Raw genomic sequence first — 20,065 nt, forward strand, 5'->3', positions numbered from 1 at the left:
AACGATAAATGTGATTATGATATATGAATAATCAATACAATATCATTACTTCATATCTCATAATCTAATACAAATTAGGCATACGCTTAAGATCTATGGAAGCTACATGTCGGTCATACGTAGCCTGAGGTAGAATCTTGGTTAGCGGATCAGCAATATTATCATCTGTCCCAACCTTACAAATCTCTATTTCCTTCCTTTCAATGTAATCCCTAATCATATGAAATTTTCTGGGTACATGTCTAGACTTGTTGCTAGACTTGGGTTCTTTAGCTTGAAAGATGGCCGCTCTATTATCACAATAAAGTGTGATAGGATCTTTGGCGGAAGGGACTACCCTTAGTCCTTCTAAAAAATGCCTAATCCATACAGCTTCCTTGGCAGCTTCAGATGCTGCAATATACTCAGCCTCCGTCACCATTGATCATAAAAACAAAGTCAGCCTGGGACTTCAAGTCATCCCTGACAGTTTGGAAGCTCGAGTCAGTGTAACCCTTCACACCCAGCTCGTTATCACCTCCAAACACCAAGAATAAATCCTTAGTCCTTCTCATGTACTTAAGGATATTCTTGACTGCTACCCAGTGGCTCTCACCTGGTTTGGCTTGATATCTACTTGTCATGCTTAAATCATATGAAACATCGGGATGAGTGCATATCATGGCATACATGATTGATCCAACAGCGGAAGCATAAGGGATCAATTTCATGCGTTCAACATCTTCAGGCTCAGTGGGTGACTGAGACTTGCTCAAAGTAATTCCACTGCCCATTAAAATAAAACCCCTTTTGGATTTTTCATGTTGAAACGTCGAAGAATCTTATCAATATAAGATTCTTGACTTAATGCCAATATCCTTTTCGATCTATCTCTATAGATTCGGGTACCTAATATGTGTTATGGTTCTCCTAAATCTTTCATCTGGAAATGATTTTCCAACCACCCCTTGACAGAGGTAAGCATAGGTACATCATTTCCAATGAGTAGTATGTCATCCACATAGAAGATAAGGAAGACGACATTGCTCCCACTGATTTTCATGTATAAACATGGTTCCTCGACACTTCGGGTGAAACCATTCTCTTTTATCACATGATTAAAACGATGATTCCAAATTTTTGATGCTTGCTTAAGACCATAAATGGATCGCTTAAGTTTGCATACCTTGTTAGGATTTTCGGATTTACAAAACCCTCCGGTTGTAACATGTACACTTCCTCCTCTAAATACCCATTTAGGAAGGCAGTTTTGACATCCATTTGCCATATTTCATAATCATGAAATACAGTAATCGCTAACATAATCCGAATAGATCTAAGCATGGCCACGGAGCAAAAGTTTTATCATAGTGGAAACCATGAATTTGGGTGAAACCTTTTGCCACTAACCTTGCTTTGTAGACATCATCATGTCCCTCTATGCCATTCTTTATCTTAAAGATCCATTTGCATTGGAGAGGTTTTACACCTTGAGGCAAATCAACCAAGTCCCAAACTTGATTTTCATGCATAGAATTTATTTCGGATTACATGGCTTCTTGCCATAAAGTTGAATTTGGACTAGAGATTGCGGCTTTGTAGGTTGCAGGTTTGTCACTTTCTAAATGTAACACGTCTAAGTTGCCATATTCCTCGATAATACCTATGTATCTATCAGGTTGGCGACTGACTCTCCCTGACCTTTTGAACTTCATCAAGTTCAAATTTTCTCCCACTCTGTCTTCTAGAAATAAACTCATTTTCTAAGAAGACAGCCTCACGAGCCACAAACACTTTGTTCTCGTTACGGTTGTAGAAGTAAAAGCCATATGTTTCCTTTGGATAACCTACAAATGTACGCTTTTGAGATATTAAGGCTAGCTTATTGTCAGTCTTGACTTTGACATGAACATCACATCCCCAAATCTTAAGGTAAGAGAAATTAGGGACCTTCCCTTTCCACATCTCATATGGAGTCTTCTCGGTTGCTTTAGTCGGGCTACGATTGAGTGAAAGAATGGCCGATAGGAGAGCAAATCCCCGAAAAGAGTTTGGTAAATCAGTTTGACTCATCATTGATCGAACCATATCAAGTAAGGTTCGATTTCTTCTTTTGGCAACGCCATTCAATTGTGGTGTTCCAGGTGGAGTAAGTTGTGACACAATGCCACAATCCTTTAAGTGTGAATCAAATTCATTACTGAGATATTCACCACCGCAATCGGATCGAAGTGCTTTAATCTTTTTGTTCAATTGGTTCTCTACTTCATTTTGAAATTCTTTGAATTTATCAAAAACATCACTTTTATACTTGATCAAATAGATATACCCATATCTACTTAGGTCATCGGTAAAAGTGATGAAGTAGTCATAATTTCCTCTAGCGGTGATAGTCATTGGTCCACATACATCGGTGTGTATTAGACCCAATAAATCACTTGCTCGTGTGCCTTTACCACTAAAGGGGGCACGAGACATTTTGCCTAGAAGACATGATTCGCATACACCAAATGATTGAAAATCAAATGATTTTATTACACCAGTCGACACTAGTCTTTTAATGCGTTTTTCATTTATGTGACCTAATCGACTGCCAAATGTATGAATCATTTGGGTCACTTGTTTTGAGTCTTTTTGATTGTATGTTATAGATATCTTTGCTTGAGCTAGAAGTTCCAAGAACATAAATGCCATTAATTGAATTGGCTCGGCCTATGGCTAAGTCGTTTCTAGAAATTTCACAACAATTGTAATACCCCGTATTTTAGAGGATGGTCAAAGGTTTGGTAAACCTCATTTTATTAAAATGTGATTTATGAAAATGGATATTTTATATTAATTATTTATTAATTATTGAGACATGTAATTATGTGACGGGAAATAATAATTATATAATAAATAATAATATATGACGAAGGATGTATACATATGACGCATACTAGTATAAGCATATATGGTGACGGTATATACGATAAATAAGGTAACAAGTATTTTATACGGTATTAATACGTTATTAATATGAGATAATAATAATAATAATATTATTAATATTACCTAATAAGATAAGGAAAGTTCCTCTACCTACCTATTAGTATAAATAAGACCCTCTGGCTATTTTTTGTCACTTATATTCACATAAATCACAATTAAAAGTGAGAGAGAGAAATAAGAAGAAAAAGGGAGCTTTATATATATCTCATAACTGTCTTAAGGTAACCGTCTCATAAACTCTTTCTTATAATTAAATTATTAAAATAATGTATAGACCTGACCTTGACCTTTGACCCGACCTAATCTGACCCGTTGACTTAGTTTGACCGTTGACCCGTACAAATATACAATTAGTATACTTAAATAATAATAGGACACAAGACCATTGTATACATAGAACCATTAACCCGTTAAACAGCGAGAAGACCCAATACCCGACCCTTTGGACCGATTCGACCCATCATGCTTTTGGGTAGGGGTAGGGTGTTCTGTGGGGGTCGTCTTGGTAGTGTTGATGGCGGGGATAGGGGTGACAGTCGGTGGTGGCGAGGCGTTCTGCAGGATGGGTTATTACATGTTGATGTCATTGTTGTTAAGCGATTTACAGTGGATTGGGAACCCATATGAGAGTCGACTGACCCTGGGATGGTGGTGGTTTTCTAGGGCGGTTATGGGTAGGTCTAGGGTGGCGATGGGTGGTGGTAGCGGTGGCTAGTGGAGGCATTGTCGTTGTATCTGCTGTTGTTGTCGGTTTACTGTTGTTGTTGTTGTTGTTGTCGGGCTGCTGCTGCTGTGTTTCCGCCTTGTGGTTGTCGTGTCGTGGTTTGAGGCTGGCGGTGGTGCCGACATGGTGGCCGGGGGCGTAGGAGGAAGTATTAATGCCGTGTTGTTGTTGTTGCTTGTTGATAAACCGCGACTAATACAGAGGGACCATTAACCCATAACCCAATTCGGTTGAACCATGACCTGGGTTAGGACAGGACCGGTGGCTGTGGGTGGTTAGGGGTCAGGATTGGTGGTAGTTGTGGTGGTTGGTGGCGGTAATGGTTATTGTACTGGGTTATTGTCGGTCTGTTTTGGAGGTAGGAACACATGTATGGGTAGTCATTTGAATTTGTGACGGGTTATACGAGTCATAATATTATTTAATTAATTTGAATATCGTTGTAATTATTATTATTACTACACTTACTAGATTGACGGGTTTTGACTTGGGATGAGACGGAACCTAATTGGATTAACTACGGAATATTATAATTAATTAATTGTTTATTTTATTTACGTAATGCATTATAATTAGGTAGTAATTGAATATTTAGTGGTTAATTGTAATTATTATTATTTATTTAGGTGTCGACCTTGTGAGACGGTAATATTATTATTATTTGGTTCGCATGCTTGTTATTCGGATTTGTTGAAGGAAAGCTTTGAATTATTATTTCGCTTGCTTGACTCGGAATTTGCTATTGAGGTAGGATAGCTACTCAATCACTTTAATGTTTACTTGAATGGTATTATCTGATTTTATTGGTTGAATTATTTGGATTTGTGATGGATGATATATGATTGTTGGTTGGTTGCGTTGAGATAAATTGTTTAATGACTACCTCAGCTCGTGACTGAGATGATTATATTGATTATTGGATTCCTCAACTTCGTGTCTGAGATGGTAAGAGATTGTGTTGCTCAATTGTTTGCATTTTCATATCATGAGCACTTGCATTGGATACCTCAGAACAGGTTCTGCTGGACTTGTTTCTGGGATGATGAGACTACCTCAACTTCGGTTGGGATGATGAGACTACCCTGGCCAGGGATTGGCGGGATGAACGGGAGCGTCGGAGGATTGATCATGAGCATGCATTGCATTTGCATTTAATGTTGTTCTTGTATCCATTTATTGTGGTTGTTTGGCTATTCCTACTCAACCTCGTGGTTGACAGTGTATTCGTGAACACCTGTGGTGAACCTTAATGGGGAGCATATTTGACAGGTACTAAAGATTAGCCGATTTGGGAGCTATGGGATGCGCGAGGACTTGGCGAGTCTAGCTGGAAGTCTAGATCACATAGAATATTTAATCACTATATTTACTTCCGATGCGAGTTGTAATTATTTTATATTAAGTTTTAATTAGTTCAGTTGTAATAAACATGTAATCGCTAAAGTTTTAATTAAAGTACTTTGGTTTGTTGTACTTTGTTATACACTGCCTCGGGAAACCGAGATGGTAACAGTCCTATTTATTTGGAAATGTCTAGCTAAAGGCTCCTAAATAAATGGGGGTGTTACAACAATTGTTCTTAATAGCAAAAGAAAAAACCTTCCATGTCTGACATGGCAACGAAAATTATGTTCTTAGATAAAGAAGGTACAAAATAACAATTATGTAAGTACAACTCAAAGCCATTAGCTAATACAAGTACATAGGTTCCTTTTGAAGTGGCGGCTACCCTAGCTCCATTTCCTAGTCGGAGATCCACGTCACCCTTGTTTAGCTTTTCCACGTTCTTTAGCCCCTGTAACTGATTACAAAGGTGAGAACCACATTCGGTATCCAATACCCATGTTGAAGTGGAAGTAAGATTTATATCGATAACAAAGATTTCGGAAGAATTATTACTTACTGGAGTGACGAGTCCAGTAGCAATATCTCCCAAATACTTGGGGCAATTGCGCTTACAATGGCCTAGGTCATTACAATAATGACACATTTCGAATGGTTAGGCACCCTTCTTGTGTTTGGTTGTGGTAGTCCCACTAGCCACTCCCTTTACAATCGTGAATTTGGGTTCTTTGCCCTTCCTTGCTTTCTTCTCATTAATCTCTTTAGTTTTGAGGTCACTCTTCTTTAAACCCCCACTAAATTCTCCATTATCCCTCGTTTCATCAAACAAGGAAGCCACGGAAGTAATGATAATATCTTCATGAGATTCATCATTTGTAGGAAAAATTATTGGAGTGGGATGAAAAGAAGTTGTGAGAAAGCAAAGATTCCCATCTTCACCAATGCTAACTCGCAATTCTCTAGTCGAATTATGATCGTTAGTGGAGCAATTTTCATCAAATAATTTAAGCCAAGTATCAATGGTAATAGGTGAACAAGAAATAGATGAATCCATTGCGGTAAAACAAGATAACTACAAAATGGAGATGAAGGAAATAATTAACATTTATAATTTTACTTGCAAACATTTTAACAAGATTTTAATAATTAAGCATTTATATAATGATCTCGCACCTAAATTATATAAATGATTCGAGATCCATATTTATACAAACATGGGCACGGGAAACCGATACAACCCATACTTGGATAAATTTGGTGAATTAACTCTTTAATTGATTCTACTATAGAATTCTCGGTGGATGTATTTCATAAAATCCATCTCTAGCCCCGGAACATAAGACTAGTCTTTATATCCCGTTGAGTCCAACCAAATTTCGCTTGTAATAAAGTGTTATTACCTCACTTACCCAATGAAAAATGAAAGTACCCCGGGAAACCGAATCTACCCCAAATGTCAAAGGGATTCATGAGTCCTACTATTTGGTAAGGCTAATCTCAATTTTGAATGTATGTGTGAGGTCTTGTCGATTTATTATCTATCATCTTTAAGTGAACTAAGTCGATGAATACTCGATAATCATAATTGACAATAGTCGATAAAACGATTAAATATGCATGTGTAGTTATGGCGATTTGGCAATGCATGAAAACATATAAAGCAAGCAAATGAAGAAAACAAATTTCCTAGCATGGCCTTTCCTAAAATAGAAAATCTCATATTCTATTACAATTTCGGAAACCAACTCCTTTGGTCCCTTGAATCTTCATTTGACACGCCTCCCAAGGAAAGACACCGTCTCGATCAGAACTCCTTTACGAATGGCACCGTCTTTGGAAAACTCTGGGATTACAAATAATAAAATAATAAAATGTACATTGTACTTTCTATTATACATTTGTAAAAAAAAATCTAATGAAATAAAATAAAAGTAAAACGAGATCACATTAAATTACAACCGAATCAATATTCCCTTACATTACGGGAAATATTGATTAAACTAAGGCCATACTAAGATAAAATTACATAATTCAAAATTATATAAATAAAATATGACATTCATCAATGAAATATGCAGCATTATAAAATATATCTAACATGTCAAATTATGTGCCAAATCGCCCTATTAAACTTATATCGTAAATATAGAACGGTTTTATGGATATTTGCAATTTTAACTTATTAAAATTACACAAAATAATACTAAAATCAAATTTAGTCTAAGTTAATTATCCTAACCTTTTAGGACTCAAAAATTAGTTATTACTCAATTTTTGACAATAATTCAACTTGATACATCAATTATGCTCATTTTTTACCTTAATATCATAACCTTTTATGAATAAATCCAAATTAAATTACAATAATTTCAAATTTTAAATTTTAAATTTTTGAATATTCTGGAATAATTCCATGACACTCATAATGTCAAAAAACAAGGTTAAAATTTTCGAATTTATTTCGAGAAAAATATAGTTGCAATTTATCGGTTTTATCTAATAAAACATCTAAAGCATATGAAGATTAATCTAATAAATATTCCAACTTTAGATCTGATATGTGGGATAAGAATGCAACCTAAAACAATTTTTTCATGCCATTTAATTTGTTTTAGCTATTTATGCTAAAATAGTCACTATTTATGTTATTTTTACACTAAAAATTCATAAATCATGCAAAATGAATAAATTTCATCTAAAATTTTACACACAGTGATTAAAATGTGCATGTGACAACATATTAAAATTTCACGGCCTGTTACGAAGTTTAACTAATTTTAACCATTTGACCTCCATTTATTCCATTTTTATCTCATAAAAATCATAAGTCATGCAAAATAAATCAAATTTATACGAAATTTTACATACAATAAGTAAAATATGCATGTGAGGTCATATAAAAATTTCAAGGTCAGAAACTTAGTCTAACTAATTTTAGCATTTAATCATCATTTTACTTAATAAAATGTAATAAAATTACTAAAAATTATTAAAATGAGCCATAAATTACCATAAATCATCAAAATGACCTAAATTCACTTTAGGACCAGAATATATAACATTCAAAAAAATTTCGTATCTTTTATCCTCATAAATCACAATGTTCTAGTTTTATATGTTAATACTTTTAACTCGGAAAAATAATAACCGATTATGCATGCAACAACCATTTTCTCTGATACCACTTGAAAGGATTCATTAAACCTCAAATTAAAATCTTTAATTTTATATCTAAATTTCTCATTAAAATAAATGATGATCTTATGCATGCATAACAAAAATTAAATCAAAGATTAATAAGAAAGCTTCTTACAATGCGGAAATCAGATTTGGGGCACAAGCAAGAACACCTTTATTACTTGTTCTTGAGCTCAAAATAATTGGATGATCCTCCTTGTCTCAATATTATGAGAACCTCCTATTAGTTGCAACAAGACAACCCCCTTAAAACTACTAGATAATTAACTAGATTACTTTAGTAGCCATCCTTAAAATATGATCTAATAATATTTGTATTACTGCTATAGTAATTTGTATATTTAGATATTGGTGCCATTGTAGTTACTTAGAAATAAAGTAATAGGATTGTGCTCCTAGGATTTTCTAGGGTTTCTTAGAAAATTCTGTGGGGATTCCGTCTCTGCTCATCTTTGTCCTTCCTTCTCGATCAAGTCTCCCTCCTACGTTCTTAACGTAGGGAGAGTTTTCTTCTCTACTTTGCTTTTTGCTTTGCTGTGGTTCGATTTTTTTCGGGGTGCCCTAGTTATGGCTGAGAAGAGCGGCCAGAGACTGGGCAAGGGCCTGTTGATTGAGGATCTAACTAAGGAGGATGATAATTTTATTAGGGATGTGGAGTATGATGGTGCAGATAAGAAGAGTAATGACCTATTACTCGTGGGAAAACCGTGGGCTTCTAAGGCGATCAATGTCAAAGCTGCGATCGACACAATGATTAAACTGTGGAATTCGAAGGAGCCGGTTGTAGGCAATGTTCTTGACGCTAAAGGTAAAATTTTTGCGTTCCGTTTTTATGTGAAAAAGATAAAGCTAGGGTGGTAGAAGGGAAATGTAACACCCCGGTTTATGAAGGAGACTTTAGCAAGACATTCCCTAATAAACCGGACTGTTACCCTCTCGGTTTCCCGAGGTAGTGAATAACAAAGTACAACAATACCAAAGTACTTTAAATTAAAAACTTAACGATTACGTGTTTATTACAAATTATCCAACTAATACTTAATATAAGATAATTACAAAAAACGGAAAAATAAAATTAAGTGATAAAATCTTCTATGTGGTCTAGACTTCTAGGTAGATTGGCCAAGTCCTCACGCATCCCATAGCTCCCAAGTCAGCTAATCTTTAGTACCTGTCAAATCTGCTCCCCATTATGGTTCATCACAGGTGTTCACGAATACACAGGGTCAACCACGAGGTTGAGTAGGGAAAACAATGAACAACAAAATATGCCATGCATGCTCCTCCGTCACCTCCGTCTCCACCTCAACTCATATATCATAACTCATATCTCATAACTCATAACCCGGACAACTTGACCAGATCCCCGGTAGACTATATACATCGACCGTAGTCGATCCGCCACTCGAGTGAGGACACCAGGGCAAGTCTGAGAACCCGCCCGGGCCTTATCACAACCTCACCATCACCACACCATATCACCTCAACATCCTCAACCTCCAATGCATATGCAAATGTGATAATCAATGCAACTTAATATGTATACAAATGAATGAAATCATGCCGACTATCAAAATGATGAGGTAACATAGTCAACATGAACATTCAAGTACACCGCACTCCAAAGATATGAAACATAACATAATCACAACCACGAACAAGTCAACGATCACAGCTTGGTCACATGGAACACAACAATCAAAACAATTTAACAACAACGGTAAGTCAAGTGTATTTCCCTACCCTTCAAATAGCCGGATGCTCGGTGATAATCCACAATAATTCGTCCTACGAAAGGTAATGAAATGATAACCAATTACTTAACTATTCCCGTTCCCAAAATAGAAGTTACTAAAAATAGAAACTTTCCCGATATAGAAACTTTTCTCTTTTAACAAACCCGACTCAAAATCCATTTCTAATTATATTAACTAATTCGGCAATTACATTAATTAATTATTTAGAAGACTCGGGAATTAACTAATTAATTTAAAATACGACCCGATACGAAATATAACGATTAAATCAAGTAAAAACCGTTTGAACCACCAAAACAGCCCGTACCCCTTCGCACTCATCCACGCACCACCACAGGCCACCGTGAGGCCGTGTCAACCACCAGCCCCAACACCCACTTCAACCCAGCCACCAAGAACCACCCCCATGGGGTCGACCCTCGGCGAGGTGAACCACGGCCGTCATTTGGCCGGTTCACCGCCAAACCTCACCAAACACCCCTTTTTACGCGACTCACCACCACCGCCACCAAGCTCTATTCCCTGCCAAACCACCACCACCGACTACTCACCGCCAACCCACAACACAGACACCGTGGCACCACCACTTCGACCTCCCCCGAGTCCACGGTGGTGCCACCCCCAAACCTAGTCGTCTAACATGAAATCACCGCATAAACCCGTTTCTACCACCTCGTCATTTGCCCCCTTTTTCCGTCATTATCACCACCAACAACCACCCTAAACACCACCACTTCACTCGCCCCTTACCACCCATTACCCCTACCCCGCTAACAACCACCAATACGACAAGACACGAACAACCACCAAAGACTCGACGAAAGATGAAAACAGAGGAAAGGGGTTGACTCTTACCTTTTTCCGCCACCACAAACACCACCAGGGCCGCCTCACCACGTCGACAACCACCCTAAGCTCTTCCCTGCTGCGCCGTCAATGCCCACGCTCTCTCTCTCTTTCTCGAATTGCGTGAAGGCTGAGATATGGGCCGTTGTAGAGAGGTAGGCGGTTGGAGGAGTAGGGTTTAGGATGTTGGGGTAGAATTAGGTTAAATTTTAGGTTAAAAGGTAAATGGGTCATGGGTAAGCGTGATTGGGTAAGTGGGTAAATGTTATGGGTCCGCGTGGTTGGTAAAAGAATTAGTTACGTGGTCTCATTCAGTTAAACCCGTCTTGACAAGCTTACGCATAACTCGATTCTACGATATCAACACGACTAAACAATTAACTCGACTCAACTATTACCCCGACATAATTAGTAAAATAATATATATAATAATAATAATTATATATAATAATATCCGTTTAATTAATTATATTATATAAAATACGGGGTATTACGGTCTTCCCCTTAAAATGAACTTCGTCCAAGTTCGCTCCCATACTCAAACCTCGGAAGGGTACACTATATCGCATACATACGGACGTCACGCATTTCTAACACAGTTAACACACACTTTTGACACATCAATTAAACATAACAAACACGAAATGTTACATTCTGCCCTCCTAAAAATAAACTTCGTCCCGAAGTTTAACTCATTTTCACTTAACCCAACTAACTACAACTAATAACTACCTGAGAACACAAATGCATAACAACTAAATATTCATCTGAGAACACCGTCGTCTTCCATCTAAATTCCGATCTCGAACTCAAGTAACTCAATAACCATGATCACACTGGACCGTAAACATAACTCGGCACACAGGCCCCACAATTCAATACTAGTGGCCAATCTCAATCTCAATATCAATAGTTTACTACACTCTTCTTTTACACATCAACCAACTAACAGAAGTAGGAACAAACATATAGAACTCATTTGCATAGGTACCCCACAACGGAACATTTACTTGATCAAAACCACCATCTACAAATAAGTGCAATACAAGCATTAAGATTTTACAATCCTACCCGACTAGAAACATGGTTACGTCCTCGTAACCTCTTTTCAACTTTCACATTCCAATGTAACAAAACACTGTCAACAACATGTAATCAGAAAGAACACATGACCAAAAGATTGCGCAGTAACATTAAAGTTGAAAACAAGGTTTTATTATGAAATTAACTGTTTGTCAACAAGTATCACTTGTTACTTAGTTCATGCTTGACTTAAAACACAACATCGAACTAAAAGAACAACGAGAAGGAACCAAAGGAGACCGATCATGGTGTTACTAGCCCTAACCTAACGGTCCTTAGGTTGCGCTTCCTCTGATTCTGGTGACTTCTATGGGTTCACCTCTTCCTGAAGTCCGGCATGGGTGGTTCCGTCGTACTTTCGGATCGGATACATTAGCGTAAAATTCATATCTCGGGGCTATAAAGTCAAAGGTATGCTCGGGCGGGTATCGGCCCCGCCGCAAGAATTGGGGTCACGGAATAGCCTCATGCAATGGGTGGTCAACTCCCTCATATAAAAGCGTTTCTTTGTCCTTTAGTATGCCGAGTCGGGGATAGAATCGATAAGGGTATACGCTCTTAATCGAGTATTAGTTAAGTACTGGGGTGCCCATTATGGCCATACTTGTCCATGACAAAGACAAAGTTTCTCACAATGAAATTAAAGTCATCGTCAAGTGACATGTCACAGTCTTGCGGGTGTACATTGTAGGGATCCATCCTACAAAATGGAAGGTTAACAAATTTAAACACAAGGGTGTTAAGACAAGGGACTCATCCTCGAGATTTAAGTGTGCGAAAGATATATAACAAGTTTTCGGGTAATCATGTTGTGGGTTTTGGTCAACTCAAGATTATCACAATTCGCATTATCTACCAGAGAACAATCATTTTAGAAATATCAACTGCAAGAATACACGTAAACCAGCATACAATCTACATTGACCCCACCAAATTCCACTCCCAAGTCAAACTGTTACCAATTCCGAATAATTGAACAATCTGCTACTAATAAATCACCAGGAGTATTAAAATATGCGGTACAAGAGCATTACTCAAACACCTCGAAACCATAGAAAACATAACACGTAATCAAAACCTTTTTACTCATCAGACATACACCACGAATTGGCCAACTTGTTTGCTATAAATTCTGAAACATATTCGCTAATAAAAGTAACAACATATGATTCATAACAACACAACATTACTTCCATACCCCACATGTGTTTGACATATAGCAACCATATCGTTCAATTGTGTCCAGCAACTTAGTACAACTCATTTTCAGCAAAACAAACGATATCGCATAACGAGTTTGAACACACATTCATCATCTTATACTTTGTAGAATTCTAGCTATAGCAAAAGATTAGCAACTTGGACACTTCACTTATTTGCACGACTTAAATACTTGGGCAACTTGTAGACTCAATTAGATGTAACTATATCGACTATCATTTAAACCAAAGCATATCATGTGAATCATCAAAGGATTATCCTATTATAATTGTCAACATAGTTATCATAACAATCTTTATTTTAATATAATTGATAGTAACGACTCGAGAATATAAATATGCCAACTGTCGTGTTATATCAAACAGTTTCCTTTATATATCATACTCATGCAATTGCAAGAATCACTTTAGTATTTTTACGATATTGTAATAACGAACATATTCAATAACAAAAATAACAACACTGTTTATTATCATGTTATAGGTTTAGGTTCCACCGAAATCATTTAATGCAATGGAAGCAATAGGTATAACTATAAGCACACAGGCTCACAAAAAGGACCTTAGGACTCAGATGACATCCTACATGTGGTAATATTTAGGCATAACCATTACTACCATTCATGTGTAGACATTTAGACCTAATTATTATAATTACTCATGCGTGTATGTTAGAACAGTCAATTAACTTTTAACGCTATCAACTTACCAAGATATGACAATATAGGACCACTATGCAAATAAGATGCACACCCAGGAGAGACATTACATCATGCCAAATGTGTACAAAGTATGCAAACAACTGGACTCGTATAAACATTTCACCCTCGATTAAGAATCAAATTAAGCTATCCAATTTTACTCATGCTATCATGTCACCAATGTTATCAACTAAGTTTTAATTTTATCACTTGTTAAGATATATGACTACTGAACATGCGTGCTACTATCATCATATAAAACATTATAATTTCACCTTACTAAGGCTCATGAATTAATCAAACAACTGTGTGAAAACTTAGCATAGAACGCACATTTTTGGTCATGATTCACGTTGTAACTTTCCAAAATCACAAATAAGCAGTAGTCAACGAAAACTTGAGTTACATTACTTTTCATAACATACAGAGAGTTAATAGTTCGTGATAAAAAGAAGGAGGTCGAAAGTTCAAGAATTCAATTTCTAAAGAATTTTACAACTCAGTTGGTCCAACCAAGTATGTGACAGCAATTGGTCCGGAACTTGGGTCAGTTTGCAAAGCTTACCATTTAATATAGGGACATCAAGAATTTGCGTGGCTTATCAATGTAAAAAAAAAACGTGTGCGAAACCTCTAGTCAATGGAGTTGGAATTATGCAAAAATCATTTACACAAATTAAATGAGGATTTTTACAAAATCGTCGGTCAACACATCACTGCACAGGAACTTCCCAACCACAGCCCACTAAAACATTTATTACTCTTAATCCGTATACCCTATAAGCATGAAACCAACGCCAAAAGAACACTAACTCACGAGGCTACTTCTCATAAAATTTTCATCCGTAGAAAATTAACAGGAAGGAAATGACAGCAAGATCAATTACAGAGTAAAATCAAACAAAACGGATTTCAACACTAAATCATTCATTTTCCATGTTCCAAGCTCTTACAACCATACTATCGATACTAACTCATCCTAACTTAAATCTCACACTTTTGTATTTACGTAAACATCCATCCCATAGATGTCCCTTCGCCTCCCGACCTACCCCTTGCATCTAATCACGATTGCTACGACTAGAAACAAGCAATTCAATGGCGTCTCTCATTACTATCACGATACTATACTAGCATGGCTTTGGGATCACATAACCACATATTACCAGACATAATAGCACTATCAACACGTCATTCACATCCATCCAGATAAATATCATAATTTCAGCACTAGGTCTCAAGGTATACATCAACTCGCTTATATCCAAGGTTTTCCTTCTAACTACCCCATTCACTCGTTTTCTCTTGGGTTGCCTGGTTCAAAACTGAGAGGGCAAAAGAGCACGCATTAAGGGCGCCTTCTTAACCGCCTTTGTGAGCTCCTAGCGATTTATTCCCGGGGGTTCATTTTATTTAGACACATCCTACGTTCATTAGGTTCATTGGTTTAGGCCTGAGGATCGTTTGCTCTGATACCACTTTGTAACACCCCGGTTTATGAAGGAGACTTTAGCAAGACATTCCCTAATAAACCGGACTGTTACCCTCTCGGTTTCCCGAGGTAGTGAATAACAAAGTACAACAATACCAAAGTACTTTAAATTAAAAACTTAACGATTACGTGTTTATTACAAATTATCCAACTAATACTTAATATAAGATAATTACAACCCGCAGCGGAAAAATAAAATTAAGTGATAAAATCTTCTATGTGGTCTAGACTTCTAGGTAGATTGGCCAAGTCCTCACGCATCCCATAGCTCCCAAGTCAGCTAATCTTTAGTACCTGTCAAATCTGCTCCCCATTATGGTTCATCACAGGTGTTCACGAATACACAGGGTCAACCACGAGGTTGAGTAGGGAAAACAATGAACAACAAAATATGCCATGCATGCTCCTCCGTCACCTCCGTCTCCACCTCAACTCATATATCATAACTCATATCTCATAACTCATAACCCGGACAACTGACCAGATTAGACTATATACATCGACCGTAGTCGATCGCATTCCTTGTTGAGGACACCAGGGCAAGTCTGCGAGAACCCGCCTGGGCCTTATCACAACCTCACCATCACCACACCATATCACCTCAACATCCTCAACCTCCAATGCATATGCAATGCTCAAAGTGATAATCAATGCAACTTAATATGTATACAAATGAATGAAATCATGCCGCCTATCAAAATGATGAGGTAACATAGTCAACATGAACGATTCAAGACACCGCACTCCAAAGATATGAAACATAACATAATCACAACCACGAACAAGTCAACGATCACAACTTGGTCACATGGAACACAACAATCAAAACAATTTAACAACAACGGTAAGTCAAGTGTATTTCCCTACCTCGGAAGCTGGTCAAAAATAGGATGCTCGGTGATAATCCACAATAATTCGTCCTCCGAAAGGTAATGAAATGATAACCAATTACTTAACTATTCCCGTTCCCAAAATAGAAGTTACTAAAAATAGAAACTTTCCCGATATAGAAACTTTTCTCTTTTAACAAACCCGACTCAAAATCCATTTCTAATTATATTAACTAATTCGGCAATTACATTAATTAATTATTTAGAAGACTCGGGAATTAACTAATTAATTTAAAAATACGACCCGATACGAAATATAACGATTAAATCAGTAAAAACCGTTTCGAACCACCAAAACAGCCCGTACCCCTTCGCACTCATCCACGCACCACCACAGCCAGTGAGGCCGTGTCAACCACCAGCCCCAACACCCACTTCAACCCAGACCCACAAGAACCACCCCCACTTTGGGGTCGACCCTCGCGGCGAGGTGAACCACGGCCGTCATTTGGCACGGTTCACCGCCAAACCTCACCAAACACCCCTTTTACGCGACTCACCACCACCGCCACCAAGCTCTATTCCCTGCCAAACCACCACCTGACTACTCACCGCCAACCCACAACACAGACACCGTGGCACCACCACTTCGACCTCCCCCGAGTCCACGGTGGTGCCACCCCCAAACCTAGTCGTCTAACACTACTTTGAAATCACCGCATAAACCCGTTTCTACCAGGGTCGCTGCCCCCTTTTTCCGTCATTATCACCACCAACAACCACCCTAAACACCACCACTTCACTCGCCCCTTACCACCCATTACCCCTACCCTGCTAACAACCACCAGCGACGCCCTGACAAGACACGAACAACCACCAAAGACTCGACAGAAAGATGAAAACAGAGGAAAGGGGGTTGACTCTTACCTTTTTCCGCCACCACAAACACCACCAGGGCCGCCTCACCACGTCGACAACCACCCTAAGCTCTTCCCCTCGCTGTCAATGCCCACGCTCTCTCTCTTTCTCGGTGCGTGAAGGTGAGATATGGGCCGTTGTAGAGAGGTAGGCGGTTGGAGGAGTAGGGTTTAGGATGTTGGGGTAGAATTAGGTTAAATTTTAGGTTAAAAGGTAAATGGGTCATGGGTAAGCGTGATTGGGTAAGTGGGTAAATGTTATGGGTCCGCGTGGTTGGTAAAAGAATTAGTTACGTGGTCTCATTCAGTTAAACCCGTCTTGACAAGCTTACGCATAACTCGATTCTACGATATCAACACGACTAAACAATTAACTCGACTCAACTATTACCCCCGACATAATTAGTAAAATAATATATATAATAATAATAATTATATATAATAATATCCGTTTAATTAATTATATTATATAAAATACGGGGTATTACAGGAAACCTTGGCATTTCGATAGGTATATTTGGTGCTTTAATGATCCTTGTGAGACACGGAAACTGACTGAAACGCCATTACATCTGGTTCCTTTGTGGGTATGAATATATGACCTTCCGTTATTAGGGAGGTCGAATGAGAATAATATCAGAAGGCTGGCGGCGCAACTAGGTTCCTTTATTGTGATGGACTCGACCCCATATCCTGAACTGGAGAGGGCCATTAGGGTGAGGGTGATTCATGATGTTAGGATAACTCTGCGCACTCAAGTCAGCGTGAGGATGCCTGGTGGGAAGTTGACTGAGTTCGATGTTAAATATGAGCGAATGCCGACCTTCTGTTACGGTTGTGGTGTGCTTGGGCATTGGGAAAAGGAGTGCGATGAGGGACCGTATGAGATCATGGATTTGAAATATGGGGAATGGCTACGAGCCTCACCATGGAAAGTGGTTAAAATTAAGGTGGAGGCAGGCTTGAAGGGGGCGAGAGATTTGAATACAGAATTTGAAGAGGAGCATCGTCGTGGAGAGAAAGAAAGTGTTGAAAGAATGATCGAGAAACTTCACCTTATATCGTTGGCTCACAAGAAGGGACATCAGATGGAGAGCAAGTTTAGGGAAGACAAACAAACACAAGGGGATACTAGAAAGGAGAACGGTGGGAGTGTGAAGAGGACAAATACTTTATTATGTGTTGAGGACTATGATGTGGGAGTGAAAGAACTGAGGAGGGTGCAAGTCAGAGAGACAGTGGTAGCTAGGGGAGAAGGGATGGAGGTTGAAGGCGGGGATGTGTGTGGTGGGGGACAGAGTAAGGGAGAAGGAGGAAAGTGGATAAGGAAAGAGAGGGACAAGGGGGGAGCTAGTGAGCAGGGCTTGAAAATAGTCCTGGCATCGAAAAGAGGAAGAAGTGAGGAGATGGTGGAGGGAGAGGGTGTGGCAAAGAAGGCTCATTTTTCCATGGATGTATGTTCATCTGAGGCGGTGGTTGAGAAAACTCAGCCCCGCCGGGCCTCATGAATCTTTTGAGGCTTAACTTCAGAGGATTGGGCAACCCCGATGCAGTAGGTGCTTTACGAAACCTCATTAGGAGGGAAGCCCCCGCTATAGTTTTTCTTTGTGAAACTAAACTTAGCGGTGTAGAATTTAGGAAGATTAGAGGATGTATAGTGGAGTATGACGGAGTAGAGGTGGACAATGTGGGGAGATCGGGAGGTCTGGCCTGCTTGTGGCGGAAGGGGATTCAATGTGTGTTACGGTCGGCGTCGGTTCATCATATGGACTTCTCTGTTTCCATAGGAGAACTATCTTGGATATTAATAAGTTTCTATGGGTCGCCTGGGATTGCTGAGAGGCATCTCTCGTGGCAGCTACTTCGAGAGTTGGCAGCGCAAGATAATGATCCATGGGTTTGTATAGGTGATTATAATGAAGTGCTCTTTTCGACGGAAATGAAAGGGGGTGATCGAGCGCATTGGCAAATGAACAATTTTAGGGATGCAGTGGATGGGTGTGGCTTACGGGATGTGGCTTATGAGAGGTATATGTTCACTTATGATAATGGGCAAGCGGATGGTGCGAATGGACAAAGTAGAATTGATAGAGCTATGGCGAATGAGGTGTGGTTTGAGTTATATCCTTACTCCAAGCTTATTCATCTAGATAGGGAGTGGTCGGACCATGCACCGATTTCCTTGAAGTTAGATAACCGAGGAGCATAGGAAGAGGGTCGGAGGAAGTTGTTTCGTTTCGAGCAAATTTGGGTGGGCGAGTCGGGCTGTGAAGAAGCTATTAGACGGTCGTGGGATGTAGGGGATGGGGATCTCTTTTCTGCTAATGATAGTTGCGCTCGGGAATTGAAGAAATGGAAAAGGGTAAGCATTGGCAAGATTCTAAGAGACATAAGTGTCAAACGGAAAAAATTGAAGAGACTTAACGAAGGCCCCCGAGATGCACACTCAGTTAAAGAACGGAAGAAACTTGTGGCTGAGATTGCTAACTTGCTAAGACAAGAGGAGATTTTTTGGAAGCAAAGGTCGCGGAATATGTGGCTTAAAGAAGGGGATCAAAATACGAAGTTTTTCCACAGGAAGGCGAGCCAACGACGGGAGCGAAACCATATTGCTAATATCGTGGACGGTGAGGGTCGCGTTTGGGTGGGCAGGGAGGATGTCTCGAGGGTAGCTGTTAATTATTTTGCAGGGATTTTCTCCTCGGGGCAGCCACCAATTTCGAAGACCTTCTCGATGGTGTAGTGGGTAGGGTAACAAATGATATGAATAATGTTCTTAGGGCTGATTACTGTTAAGAGGAAATTTTGGAGGCCTTAAATCAAATGAACCCGCTCAAGGCTCCGGGGCCGGATGGCATGAACGGATTATTCTATCAAACCTACTGGCATGTGGTTGGCCCCCTCGTGGTTCAAATTGTTCTTGCTATTTTGCGGGGTGCTCCGATCCCACGAGAAATGAACATGACACATATTGTCTTAATCC

General features: G+C 38.9%; 1 protein-coding gene across 1 annotated transcript; it reads left to right on the forward strand.

The window, feature by feature from the left end:
• The first annotated feature begins 18,586 nt into the window (after positions 1–18,586).
• LOC141651445 (uncharacterized) lies at positions 18,587–19,825 on the forward strand. Its single transcript, XM_074459158.1, has 2 exons — positions 18,587–19,189; positions 19,292–19,825. The coding sequence occupies exons 1-2, from the start codon at positions 18,587–18,589 to the stop codon at positions 19,823–19,825; spliced, it is 1,137 nt and encodes a 378-aa protein (XP_074315259.1).
• Positions 19,826–20,065: the final 240 nt, after the last annotated feature.

This window comes from Silene latifolia, chromosome 4 (assembly GCF_048544455.1).
Source record: "Silene latifolia isolate original U9 population chromosome 4, ASM4854445v1, whole genome shotgun sequence".
NCBI lineage: Eukaryota > Viridiplantae > Streptophyta > Magnoliopsida > Caryophyllales > Caryophyllaceae > Silene > Silene latifolia.

What these genes read in the sequence shown, in the direction of transcription:
- LOC141651445 (XM_074459158.1), top strand. Translation starts at nt 18,587, where the DNA reads ATGAATCTTTTGAGGCTTAACTTCAGAGGATTGGGCAACCCCGATGCA. An exon ending in ATAGAGCTATGGCGAATGAG is followed by an intron (nt 19,190 to 19,291) that starts GTGTGGTTTGAG and finishes CGAGGAGCATAG; the next exon opens with GAAGAGGGTCGGAGGAAGTT.